The sequence below is a fragment of the Chelonia mydas genome, chromosome 2 (genome assembly GCF_015237465.2).
Source record: "Chelonia mydas isolate rCheMyd1 chromosome 2, rCheMyd1.pri.v2, whole genome shotgun sequence".
Taxonomy (NCBI): domain Eukaryota; kingdom Metazoa; phylum Chordata; order Testudines; family Cheloniidae; genus Chelonia; species Chelonia mydas.
The window spans coordinates 133752865-133767080 of NC_057850.1; the positions used below are offsets into that span (position 1 = coordinate 133752865).

At 38.4% G+C, this 14216-nt stretch overlaps 1 protein-coding gene across 1 annotated transcript in view; it reads left to right on the top strand.

The window, feature by feature from the left end:
• The window catches only part of DNAH5 (dynein axonemal heavy chain 5), a 309924-nt gene that overhangs the window by 219114 nt on the left and 76594 nt on the right, over positions 1-14216 (top strand). Inside the window, exons 55-60 of the mRNA XM_037893325.2 lie at positions 1559-1826; positions 4780-5011; positions 9221-9335; positions 9624-9800; positions 13100-13303; positions 13716-13895. Coding sequence (XP_037749253.2) covers positions 1559-1826; positions 4780-5011; positions 9221-9335; positions 9624-9800; positions 13100-13303; positions 13716-13895 — 1176 coding nt within the window. The remainder of the gene's footprint in view (positions 1-1558; positions 1827-4779; positions 5012-9220; positions 9336-9623; positions 9801-13099; positions 13304-13715; positions 13896-14216) is intronic.

A 14216-nucleotide genomic window follows, 5' to 3' on the forward strand; every position in this document is an offset into this window, starting at 1 on the left:
TCTAGTTGGCAGCTGGTATCAAGCGGAGCACCCCAGGGATCTGTCCTGGGGCCGGTTTTGTTCAACATCTTCATTAATAGTTTGGATGATGGGATGGATTGCACCCTCAGCAAGTTTGCAGATGACACTATGCTGGTGGGAGAGGTAGATATGCTGGAGGGTAGGGATAGGGTCCAGAGTGACCTAGACAAATTGGAGGATTGGGCTAAAAAAAATCTGATGTGGTTCAACAAGGACAAGTGCAGAGTCCTGCACTTAAGAAGGAAGACTCCCATGCACTGCTACAGGCTGGGGACCGACTGGCTAATCAGCAAGGACCTGGGGGTTACAGTGGATGAGAAGCTGGATATGAATCAACAGTGTGCCCTTGTTGCCAAGAAGGCTAACGGCATATTGGGCTGAATTAGTAGGAGCATTGCCGACAGATTTAGGGAAGTGATTATTCCCCTCTATTTGGCACTGGTGAAGCCACATCTGGAGTATTGCATCCATTTTTGCACACTCCACCCCAGAAAGGATGTGGACAAATTGGAGAGAGTCCAGCGGAGGGCTGGGAGACATGATTTATGAGGAGAGGCTGAGGGAACTGGGATTATTTAGTCTGCAGAAGAGAAGAGTGAGGGGGGACTTGATAGTAGCCTTCAACTCTCTGAAGGGGGGTTCCAAAGAGGAGCTAGGCTGTTCTCAGTGGTGGCAGATGACAGAACAAGGAGCAATGGTCTCAAGTTGCAGTGGGGGAGGTCTAGGTTGTATAGTAGGAAAAACTATTTCACTAGGAGGGTGGTGAAGCATTGGAATGGGTTACCTTGGGATATGGTAGAATCTCCATCGTTTATAGTTTTTAAGGCCCTGCTTGACAAAGCCCTGGCTGGGATAATTTAGTTGGGGTTGGCCCTGCTTTGAGCAGGGGGTTGGACTAGATGACCTCCTGAGGTCTCTTCCAAGCCTAATCTTCCATGATTCTATGAAAATTAGTGCAGAGCTATTAATCCCTTAGAATGAAAATGTATGAATCGGGTCTTTTAGATATCTTGACAAACTCAAACTGAGACACATTATAGAAATAAAGGAGGAGATCTGAAACAATGTGAACTTTGTTTCTTAAACATTTTTAAAGTTTTCTGTTTGATTCAGAATTTTAGTAACTTTCAGAAGTAAAATAGGCTTGTGCAGGAAGGAGGTAAAGTTTTATATCTAAAATTACTAACATACCTTGTATTTAGGGTGGCAGGTTTTGTTCCCGAGAGGTGTTTTAACTAGTTAACACTAAAAGGAGGGAAATGAACCTCAGTGCATTAAAACAGCAAGTAAAATTAATCATAGTGGGTCTGATTCTCCATTCTTAGACCAATTTGTTACCAGTGTGAGTCCTCTGGTTTTGATAGAGTCAATGACATAAAACTGATGAAATGGTGTGAAACGAGGGGTCCAATGTGTTTGTATCAGAACTGTATGCACCTACTTGGCATGCTCTGTGAACAAGAGCTTCCACAGTACATCATTCCAGTTACAATAGCCCACCAAACTGCTTTTAAAAAATCTGCTTCCTTTTGTTAAGGTCTCCAACTTGTTTGCACGTGATGAAATTGATGAGATCACTAGTGATCTCATACCTGTCATGAAAAAGGAGCACCCACGTCGACCACCAACCAATGAGAATTTATATGAATATTTCATGACCAGAGTCCGTCAGAATCTCCATGTAGTACTTTGTTTTTCACCAGTGGGTGAAAAATTCCGAAACAGAGCCCTGAAGTTCCCTGCTCTTATTTCTGGTTGCACTACAGACTGGTTCAGTAGGTGGCCTAAGGATGCGCTGGTTGCAGGTGAGTGTTAGCTGCAGCTCTGGAGTCTTGCTATGCTGAATCTGGAAATTTAATGAAATCAAGCTCTATAATCACTGTGAAGTAAATAGGGAAAATCCCCCCCTCCCTAAAAGGGCAAGCTTCTTCGACTCATAATATTGGATTTAAGCTTTCATTTGTTCTGTTTGAGGTTAATAGTGTAGTGTGTGACACCCAGAATCATAAAAGACTCTCTTATTTCTCTTTTAAAGGCAAAAGTCCATTATATAAATACTTAAAATGTGATACTGGAAAAATCCTTCACCCTTAAAGATACCCTTTAGTCATTCAAAGAAAAGATTAAAAACAAATAATAAATACTTTATTTTCAGGACCTAGAACAAGTTTTAAATTGTAATTGGTTACCCTCTAAGTTTCCTTCTCCCCTAACTGCCTTTTCTAAGGTGCTCCACTTCATATTGTTGCATGCTGTCCAAATATCTGCTGAATCCATTACTCTCTATAAGTTGCCTGGAAAAATACCAGAACATCATTTAGTAAAATCTATTTCTGGACCCATTGTTTAAGTAATCTGATAGCTAATATTTTGAAAACATTCCATATTGTTGAACCTCCCCTGAAAAAGTCCTGATGTGAAAACGCTGAACAAAAGAAAGAAATTAAACCCACACATTTGAAACCAGTCAAGAAGGGAATGCATCCTGAAAATATGACTAGAGTGTCTGCATATTTAGCAGATAAGCCACAAAAGAATAATTAGCCAACATGGGAGAAAGAAATGTGAAGATTATGCTGGTCGCACTTTTTTCTTCTGGGAGGATAACTATATCATTAACATCACAAATGAGAATATTTTAATGAAATTATCTTCAACGCGATTGTTTCTGAAGAAAACTTTTATTATAGAGTGCTCACTTTCTCACTAAGTTAGTAGTTAATAGGAATGTTCTGGAGGCTCTTCTGCAGAAAATAGGTGGATGATGATGATGTAGGGTCTGGAGAGTAGAGGGAATAGGTTCAAAACCAGTGAGGATGGTAGTTTTAATTCAAAAGTAACATGAATGTTCTACCTATGAGTTGGAATAAAAGGGATTTAATAGAATGTAAGTTTTCAAAATAAGCAGAGTTGATAGCTCTATTTAACTACATGAGCAATACAATGAGTTTTTTAGAGTAACAGCCTCAATTTCAGAAATGCTGAACTCACACAACTCCCTTTGAAGTTTAATGGGAGCTAAGAGTGCTTAGCAGCTCTGAAAACTGGGAACTAAGGAATCCTGGGCAGGACATTGGCACAATGCCTATACCTGTCTTATACCCCATTTTCAAGATAGGCTGTGTCCTGATCCCTGTCACAGGGGTAACTTCACCCTAAACATTGATTTTGGTAAAAGCCAACCCGTACTATTGAGGATAAATGTGAAAAAATAAAGGAGTCCATACCTGTTTGAGAGTACGGCAACAGAGTCAAGGAGAGGATAACAAACTCAGTGCAAGTCTGTCTGTCTTTTGTGGGAGAGTTATGTTCAAACAGTAACTGTCAGATATGTAGGCCAAGGTTGTAAGGTGTCAATGCCCACCTTGGCTGTGAACAGGATTATTAGATGAAGGCAAACACTGAAGGCTGAGTTCTGGATCAGCTGTGTAAGTACAATGCATGTTTCTTTCTCTTTCTTTCATATGGCCTGAGCACAGTAGGTGGAATATGGTGATTGCTGCATATGGGGGGCTGGATGGTTCAGGAGTTAGGTGCTGGGATATGGAATATTTTACCTTTAAGTCATTGATTTGAAAATAGCAAGATCAGAAGTGACTAAGACCTCTTACGTTCTGTTGGCTGCTCAAATGCCTATGTGAAATGAATAAGTATTGAGACTACCCAACTCTAGTGACCAGGAGTGTCTCCCTATTAGCAATGGCCACTAATTTCAATAGCAGTCTCTGAGGGTAGTATCAGTAGAATGAAGCTTTATTTAGTGGCCATAGGGCTTGGTGATAAGCAAAATATCACCACATAACCTGTAGTGTCTTAGCCAGGCCATATGGGGAACTTAATTGTCAGTGACCAACCTCTCACACAAATAAATTTCCTAAGTATCTTGGAAAGCTGAGGTATCACATAAGCATTTCCTATATAACTTCCCGCAGTTGTTTAGTTTGTTTTTAGAATGTAGTGCTAATGAAAGCTGCCAAACAGACAGCATTGCAGGCTCTCAACCAGAGCTTGGCAAAAAAATTTCTTGCTGAAAAATTGGTTTTCGGGGCTCCAAAACTATTTGTGAATTCAGATTGAATTTGACAAATAGTTTCAACCAAAAAAACCCAAAAACCAAAAAACCCTGAAAAGCTGACATTTTTTATTTCAAAGTCTTTGAAATGTTTAATTTTGACTTAACTTTTTATTTCAAAAGGGCATTTCATTTTCAAATTCAACCAATTAAAAAACCCACAAAGGGTGAAAAATGGCTAAATCACAACAAAAAATCTGAAAAAAAGCTTTGTTTCAAGTCAATTGAAACATTTCTGTGAAAGCCCCTCCTGTATTACAGCTTTAAAACAGATTTGTTGGTTAGTAATATCTAGAGTTCCAGGCAAATGTGCAGAAGAGAATAGTATGCTATGTCTCAGGTAGCCAGAACCCTTTGTGGAGAATCTAGTTGCAGATGTCTTTAGCCAACAAGTGTTTCCTGATCTGTTCAGTACTCTGATGCAGATAGTACGGTGTGTGTTTGCATATGGACCCATATAAATAAAAAGCTATTTAAAAATATGCCACTTGTTCAGCCCACATACACTCCAAAAAATGATGTTGAGTTCAGTGGCTTTTCAAGACCTGATAGGTAAATTAGGTAAAACACTTCTCCATGATGTTGCTGACACATTGCATGCTGTCGTAGAAGTTTTCTTCAATATTTGCATGTAAGAAACTAATTTAAATGGGTTAGTTCACAACCTTTTTTTCCTTTCTCTAAAGTATCTGAACACTTCCTATCCTCATATGAAATTGACTGCACCACTGAAACCAAGAAGGAGGTGGTGCAGTGTATGGGCTCTTTCCAGGATGGGGTAGCAGAGAAGTGTGTTGACTACTTCCAGAGATATAGACGTTCTACACATGTGACTCCAAAATCCTACCTATCCTTTATTCAAGGATATAAAGCTACCTACAAAGAAAAGCATGCTGAAGTGAAGACAGTGGCCAATCGGTAAAATGTCTTATTTGCTCCTTTTTCTCCCCCCCCGCCATGGGTACAGAACAGCTCGTGGCAATCAATGGTGATCTCAATTGATGATTCTGATCACTTTATAAAGAAAACAGTGATGTTGGATTTGAATTTTCCTGTCAGGTCTTTCATTCTTTTTTTAAATTAATTTTAATTAATTAATTAATTAATTAATTAATTAAAGGGTATTAATTTAATTTGATCCAATACTAGGGCCATTTTTTGGCCTACGAGTATTTAAATCTATAACAATGAAATAATGTAAGGGGTACTTAACAGGAAAGTAAACATGTGAATCTTAGTTTGCTTTTCAGAGCAATTCAGTCATAAATGATATCACTTTGCACAGTAAACTCTTATTTCCATATTTTTCACATGAGCAATGGAACACGTACATGTGGTATGATTTTGCACTCAAAAGAACATCTAGGTTATCAGAAGGGTGCTTTCTTGTTAAAAATTTCATTTTGTTTTATGTGAAAGAGATGGGTATTAACCTTTCTGTGAATTCTGGAGCATCTCTCGCATTCCTCTGATGCATGCTTTCTGCTTTTATGGCCCAAGAGCCTCAGTATACCGACTGTAGATTCAGGATGATGGACCTTCTACGCAAGAAAACCCAGCAAGGTGGTTTGATATGGTCCAGAGAATTTTCAAATATGTTGCTTAAATCAACCAAGTCTCTCTACAGTTCATATTTAAATATGTTTAAAATAGTGTGTAAATCAAGGAATGATGTGTAAATTCAATTGCTTGGCCCTTGTAGCACCAGTCTACCTTTGCAATTAAATAGGTTACAACCAGTATTGGACACCTTCAGCAAGGAATCAGACTGTAGCTTACTTTACTATAGTTCATACTTTGGCTTTGTTGCCAGATGAATCGATCATCTTGCCTGTAAAGGTTAGGGTCTTTTAAAACCACAAGGCCAGACCAAATCCCTGACCTTCCCAGCCACCATAGATCTCGGATCAGTGCACGTCTTCCAAGGCTTGGCTTTAGTGGTTGTCAACATCTGGGTCCCTAGCCTGCCATTGGCCTGGCAGCTCCGTTCTGTTGCTCTACTCATCCTCTCCTTTTCTTATACTGTATCTGAAGCAGCTAAGTTCTTTGCTTCAGTCCCTGCAGCCACTCTGTCCTCTGACAGGCAGCTCTGTGCTGCTGTGTCTGGTTATTCATGCTGCCTGAGCCTCCATGTATCTTCCTGTCTAGAAGTCAAGAAACCTAACATTTTCAGCTTGCCAAAAGAGTAGCAACTTTGTCACATCATTGCACTGGGAGCTCATGTTGAGTTGTTTGTTCTCTATGATGCCTGATCACTTGTCAAAGGGCTAACAAGATCCTTGGATATATAAAAAGTGAAGAAGTGAATAAGGGTAGGAAGATGATTTTTACCTCTGCACTATGGCATATATGGCATTGGTGAGACCAGTACTGGAATACTGAGTACTGTTCTGGTGTCCTCATTTAAAAAGGAGGCTGAAAAATTGGAGAGGGTTCAGAAAAGTCATAAAAGTGATTTAGGGGCTGGAGAAAATGCCTTACAGAGCGACATAATAAGCTCCATCTGTTTAGTTTTTCAAAAAGAAAATTGAGAGGTGACTTGATGACCTTCATGGAAAGAAAATGCTGTGTTCTAAATGGCTCTTTAATCTAGTGGAGAAAGGCATAACAAGAACCATTGGGTGGAACCTGAAGCCAGACAAATTCAATTTAAAAATAAGGCACAAATTTTTAACAGTGAGGGTGATTAACCAAGCGAAGTAGGGAATTCTCTATTTCTTAACATCTTCAGGTCAAGATTGGAACATGTGCATTAGCCAAGTAATTGGGCTCTGGTCAGGGGTAATTGTGAAATGTGTTATACAGGAGGTCGGACTAGATGATTTATTGGTACCTTTTGTCCTTAAAGTCTATGAATTTTCCCAGCCTGCTCTACAGCCATTCCATTCTTTGGCTCACTTTGGTTGGGCATTACCTTCTAATATTTGTTCATGTAGTCTTTTCAACCTAGAAATTAAATGTTTCATTCATTCATTTGATGTCACATGATTCAGGTTGCAGGATCAAGGTACTTTTGAAACTCTAGCCAGAACAAATGCCCAGTGATTGGGTGCTTAATTTTTTAGTGTTCCATTGTGAGATGTTTCTAAGGATCCCAACTATCAGAAAATGCTTCCCACCCTCTGAAAATCAGACTTCTTTGAGTGAACCACAAATCAGAAATGACTTCAAAAAGTTGGATGCTATGTTTAACTGACTTCCCTGTAAAGTAATAGTTAGTTTCACAGTTTCAAGAATTACTATAGAGAGAAGCTTTTAGTTAGAAATGGGGAAAGCACCTTTTACAGGCCATGGGTTCCCTTACGTGGTTATCTACTGTTCAATCTCTGGTCTTGAGCCCAACAATGATTGCTGTCAAGTGATTAAAAAAAATAATCACAATTAATTGCGTGATTAATCGCACCATTAAACAATAATAAAGTACCATTTATTTAAATATTTTGGATGTTTTCTACGTTTTCAAATATATTAATTTCAATTATAACACAAAAAGTGTACAGTGCTCACTTTATGTTTATTTTTAATTTCAAATATTTACACTGTAAAAAACAAAAGAAATAGTATTTTTCAATTTGCCTAATGTGAGTACTGTAGTGCAGTCTCTTTATCATGAAAGTTGAACTTACAAAGGAAGAATTATGTACAAAAAATAACTTCATTCAAAAATAAAACAATGTAAAACTTTAAAGCCTATGAGTCCACTCAGTCCCATTTCTTGTGCAGTTTATTGCTCAGACAAACAAGTTTGTTTACATTTGCAGGAGCTAATGCTGCCTGCTTCTTGTTTACAATGTTACCTGAAAGTGAGAACAGGCGTTCACATGGCACTGTTGTAGCTGGCATTGCAAGATATTTACGTGCCAGATGCACTAAAGATTCATATGTCCCTTCATGCTTCAGCCATCATTCCTGAGGACATGCGTCCATGCTGATGATGGGTTTTGCTTAATAACAATCCATAGCAGTGCGTACCGACGCATGTTCATTTTCATCATCTGAGTCAGATGCCACCAGCAAAAGGTTGATTTTCTTTTTTGGTGATTTGGGGTCTGTAGTTTCTTCATCGGAGTGTTGCTCTTTTAAGACTTCTGAAAGCATGCTCCACACCTCATCCCTCTCAGATTTTGGAAGGCACTTCAGATTCTTAAACCTTGCGTTGAGTGCTGTAACTATCTTTAGAAATCACACATTGGTACCTTCTTTCCATTTTGTCAAATCTGCAGCGAAAGTGTTCTTAAAATGAACAATATGTGCTGAGTCATCATCCGAGACTACTATAATGTGAAATCTATGGCAGAATGCGGGTAAAACAGAGCAGGAGACATACAATTTCCCCCCCAAGGGGTTCAGTCACAAATTTAATTAACACATTATTTTTTTAATGAGCATCATCAGCATGGAAGCATGTTTAGCATATCTGGCATGTAAATACCTTGCAATGCCGGCTACAAAAGTGCCATGCCATGCGAACACCTATTCTCACTTTCAATTGACATTGTAAATAAGAAGCAGGCTGCATTATCTCCCGTAAATGTAAACAAACTTGTTTCTCTTAGCAATTGGCTGAACAAGAAGAAGGACTGAGTAGACTTGTAGGCTCTAAAGTTTTACATTGTTTTATTTTTGAATGCAGGTTTTTTTGTACATAATTCTTCATTTGTAAGTTCAACTTTAATGATAAACAGATTGTAGAAAATGTAGGAAAACATCCAAAATATTTAATAAATTTTGACTGGTATTCTATTGTTAAACAGTTCGATTAAAACTGCGGTTAATCGCGATAAATTTTTTTGAGTTAATCGCATGAGTTAATGGCGATTAATCGACAGCCCTAATATTCAACCATCTTTAGTCAGTGTGTGCATGGCGAGTTCCATAGGTCTCTCCCCATTTTGAATTGTCTTAACAGAAAATTCCTATTTAACCTGTGAAACACCCATTTCTGATAGTAGTGGAAAGTTACATAATGGAAAACTTCAATGACAATTTTTGTACCAATTTCCGTGACATGAAACATTTTTGGCAGTAACTTTCATATTCATCTTGTTGGTAGAATCATTTTAAAAGGAGAATTATAAAATAGCTGAGGAACCTGTTATGCTCTTTGATTTGTATTTTAAATTGTAGAATGAATACTGGATTGGAGAAATTGAAAGAGGCATCTGAATCAGTGGCTGCTCTAAGCAAAGAGCTGGAGGTTAAAGAAAAGGAGCTTCAGGTTGCTAATGAAAAAGCTGACATGGTAGGCATAGCTTTTTACACGCAGTGTTCTTTAACTTCTTGTGCTTTGTTTCATTTTCACATTGACAAGGAATAATTTAAGAAGGAGGAGTCAATTAGGAGTTAAAAAGGAATCTGTGGTATAGCATGACAATAGTGAATGCAATATCTTTATTTGAATATCCTAATAGTTCATGAACATAAAATTAGACAGATGGATTTTTACACTGGAAATTAATACACAGTAACAAATTCTTTCAGCAGTGTATTTTCTTTGATATTTGGTGTTTGTGTTTTTCCCCTTTTTTAGGTTTTGAAAGAAGTCACTGTGAAAGCACAGGCTGCTGAGAAGGTGAAAGCTGAAGTACAGAAAGTGAAAGATAAAGCCCAGGCAATTGTAGACAGCATCTCAGCAGATAAAGCCATTGCTGAAGAAAAGTTGGAGGCTGCTAAGCCTGCTTTAGAAGAGGCAGAGGCAGCTTTAAAGGTCAGTATTACAAGACAGGGACAAGTAGGACTTTCATTTTCAGAGGATGTGCTCCATAGAAAGTAGGCTGGTGGGTTGAGCCACGTACCCTCCCAGTTGACAAACATTTCCCTTTTATCTCATAAATGTCGGTCAAACTCAATATGCTCATGAGTTAGTTAATCCTACAACAAAAGGAATGCTTTCCACACTTAAATACTGATTGTGATTTTTCATGTTAAACTCGCTGCAACTCACATATGTAAAAGCAGCTCCAGTCCTTGGGTTTGATATCACACTGGTAACCAGCTAATGCCACTGCTGGTATTTTGTTCAAACACTGCTGAATAGACAGTGACTAGAGTGCAAACCTGCTTTATTCCATCCTAACATAGGTCACTTCCCTCTTGTCTTAAATTTTCTCCTATTATGTATATTGCACCCAAGTTTATTGCTGTCCTACCCGGTTTGCGTCCTTCCTCATAACTACTTCTGTCAGGTCTCCAATACCTGGAAACACTGTTACCACTAGTTTTCCCCGTGCTCCCTCTGTCTCCAGCTTCGGCCACTACTTCAAAAGACATCTTTGCTGTGAAGTGTTTACGCTGTAATGGAGTAGCACATTCTGTATGTTCTCGGTAGTGGTAATGTCTGTTTCTGCCCATGACTTTACATTATGCATCACTGGGAGTTTAGTTTAGCTTTAGTTTAGTTTAGATTAGTGATACTCAGACCTCAGTGGTTCAGGAGCCAAATTAGCGATCAACATTACCCAAAAAAGCCGCAGTAGTGTGAATTAATTCCCTATTATTGTTACAGCAAAATGACTGACCATATATTCTACAATTAGTTAATAACAGTAAAAGCATCCAGATTGGTTAATAACTTAGATCGGTTAATAATTAAATCACACAGTGTTTTCATATCATGTGCTGCAAAGAGCCGCAGGAGACCCATTAAAGAGCCACTTGTGGCTCCTGAGCCTCAGTCTGAGAATCACTGGTTTAGATCTTGTACTGTATAATTCAGTGTGTTTACACCAGTATGTAAAGTGATGATAACTCAGCAGAGAATTTTTGATGGAGAATAACTTCAGTTCCCATTGCTGAAACCTGTTAATCTAATAGTGGAGAGTGGTTAGGGTGGGAACAGAGAGTCTCTGAAGAGCAAAGCAATGAGTGGGAGGTATGGAGTAGTGATGGGAAAAACTCTAGGTTTGCAGGCTCATGTCAAAGTAGTATTCAGACTTTCAGATGCTTTCCTTAACTCTTGAGCAGCCCTCCCCCAAATGTCTTTCTCACTCATGCACATTATTCCTCCAAATACACCCCTCCTTCCTCTTATCTGCTCTTTTAGGGAGGAGGCGGAAGATGATATTGGCCTTGCAGGGTTAATTTTTTTTCATGAAAAAGTGATTTGAGAGGCCGTCTCTTCACATAAGAGTAGTGGCTTTTGTGCACACTAAGATGTCAGAACACTATAGTGCATTTTGAGGCTTAAACTCCAAGGTGCCCTTTTAAAGCAGAACTGATCATAAGACTTGGGTTTGCAATGACTGAATCATGCTGCACCAGAGTGAAATAATAGGCCACTGGTCACACTCAAAGATATAAATAAGTGGGATGCCCCTGAAGAAAATCCTCACAATAAAAAACTCTGTAAAGGGAATGGGCTCCAAGTTATTTTGACTACCTCTTCGAGAAGATCTGTGCTTCAAGGAAGCTGTAATCAAATACTTAGGAACTTTCTAATGGTTTGGTTTCCATTCTAATATGTGAAGGTTTTGAATATTTACATATTTGATCCACATTAGCTCCCTTGTCTAATGAAGATGAAGACAGCAATGTAGTGTATGACTGAGACAGTCAGAATGCAGTGATAGCATTTACAAGTCATGGATCTGTAACTAAGATTCAGCTATTAGGTACAGTACCATGTAAAACAAAACAGAATTATGGTGCTAGGATTCTTTGCAGGAATTCTGGTTACTGCATAAACCGCTCAAACTACCCCATCAAAGTTTATGGTATCATCAGAAGGCCTCAGTGGAATTAATGCACAGTAATTCAGTTGCCTGCAGTATATTTGTCTTCTACCCTATACCCTGTTCCTTGTTTTATTCTGTGATTGGCCAAAAATAAATCTCCGAAGTGAGTTAGTTCTTTGACAGCTATTTTTTTAATGCAGCTATCCTGGTTTTACTAATACTAATTGACAATATAATCTTTGTAAAATAAATTCCAATATCATCTGAGATATAACATTTAAATAATGCATGTAAAATTTCACTCTGGGTAAAGGTGTCAAATACATTACGTAGACACTTATATTCTGTAAAATACAGATGACAATTTCCCATGACAATATCATTGTTTTCGAAGTCTGAGCAAAGAACAACGTTGGCTTCATCAGCGCTATAACTGCTCACATGACAGCTTCAATAGGGAAAAAGACACATAAGCAGGACCTAACAAACATATGAATAAATATGTATGTAAAATTATTTTAGCATTATTTCAGACCACAATTTCCTTTGAGTCAGGGGACACTCCTTGTCAGTGTGATTGTTGTATAGATTGGTTTTCTCATTATAATAACCTGGCAAATTATGGTCTGCAGGACTTGAGAATTTTAAATGATCTACTAAGAATTTAATGGAATTTTGCTAGCAGCACAGAGAAATGTGTACTGCAATACTGGATTCATTTACAGGTTTCTTAGCTGTTAAGTGACCTTTAATTGGTCAATCTGCCCATTCGTCATAACTTCAAGACTTGTCAGTTTTAAATGACAAGACGACTATTAAGTGGAGAAGATAGATTGTCGCCTTACATAACTAATTTTAAAAAATGTAAAATTCTTTAACACAAATTGCGGTCCCTTTGTCCTTTCTATTACATTGATAATTGCTTGTAGAATGTGCAAACAAAAGCATTACGTCATGTAACTAAACTTTAGTTATTTAATGAGCTTTTTCTCTTCTTTTTCATCCCTCAGAACAGGCTTGCTTGTATAAATTGCTAAGTGCCTACTTGGTGCTGCTGAGCAGAAATTACTTAGTGGCTTACAAGAGGCAGCAGTTAAAATCTTTCAGAATTGGACCTTTCTAGTTTTATTCAGCTTGAGCATGATTTAACAATTAAAAGCTTGTTATGGATACATAGGTTGGAGTGATTTTTTCGAACAGATCCTATGCCTATAGGATGGATTCAATGCAAGTGTCCATCATTTTTTGATATGTCTGTCTTTGAGATGGTTTACTACATGGTATACTACAGCAGCAACAGTGATAATCCCTTTCCTTCCTCTCGATTTCATAGACAATCAAACCTGCAGACATTGCCACTGTCCGTACACTGGGCCGACCTCCTCATCTTATCATGCGTATTATGGACTGCGTGCTCCTGCTGTTCCAGAGAAAAGTGAACGGTGTGAAAGTGGACCAGGAGAAAAGCTGCACCATCCCATCATGGCAGGAATCACTGAAATTGATGACAGCAGGAAACTTCTTACAGAACCTGCAGGTACTTTAAAAACATAGAGGAGAAAAATGGGTTGTCTAATGACTGTAGCAGAACAAATGTTGTAAGAAGTGTACATTATTTATTTCACTTTAAAAGTTATGGGGTTTCGACGCATTGTGTTGCAGAGAAACAAATACTGGGCATAATCGTACAGTTTTCACTCAGAGGAAATGTCTGTTGATTTCCCATCTGAGTTTTGTCTAAGTAAGGATTGTGGGATTGGGCTCATTGTCAGATAATTTGCTAAGGCATTGCGGGTAGTTATGTTATCTATTTGCTTAAATCACAGGCCATTCACAAATTAGGATGTGCCAAATAAATTGTCGGTGTGTTTTTTAAAACACCTTTGGAGAAGCTGACTGATGTGTGGTAATACAGTGTGGCTAAACTGTTCTCTCCATGATGTCTCCAGCAATTCCCAAAAGACACAATCAATGAAGAAGTTGTGGAGCTTTTGAATCCTTACTTTGAAATGGTAGACTATAACATTGAAACGGCAAAGCGAGTGTGTGGGAATGTGTCTGGCCTCTGCTCATGGACCAAGGCTATGGCTGCATTTTTTTCTATCAACAAAGAAGTGTTACCCTTAAAGGTAAGTCTGTATCGGTAAGCCATTGGGAGGTATGCCTAAATAACACTGTGGGATTTGGCCCAGTGGGCAAACTGCTAACTCCAGCATGTGTCTAAGGGGACTCACCACCACAAAAGCAAAAATTCCACAAAAGGGCTCACCCAGTTACTAGTGGGTTTTTAAACAATAAGCACATGCATAAGTCCATCCTGGTTTAGTAAAGCTTTTAAGCATGTGCTTGAATGATTTGCTGAACCGGGGCTAATGGGCTCTTTTTCTCTATTTTTTTTTAATGAAGTAGAACAGCCCTATCTTACTCACAGAATCTGCTCCCTGTGTATA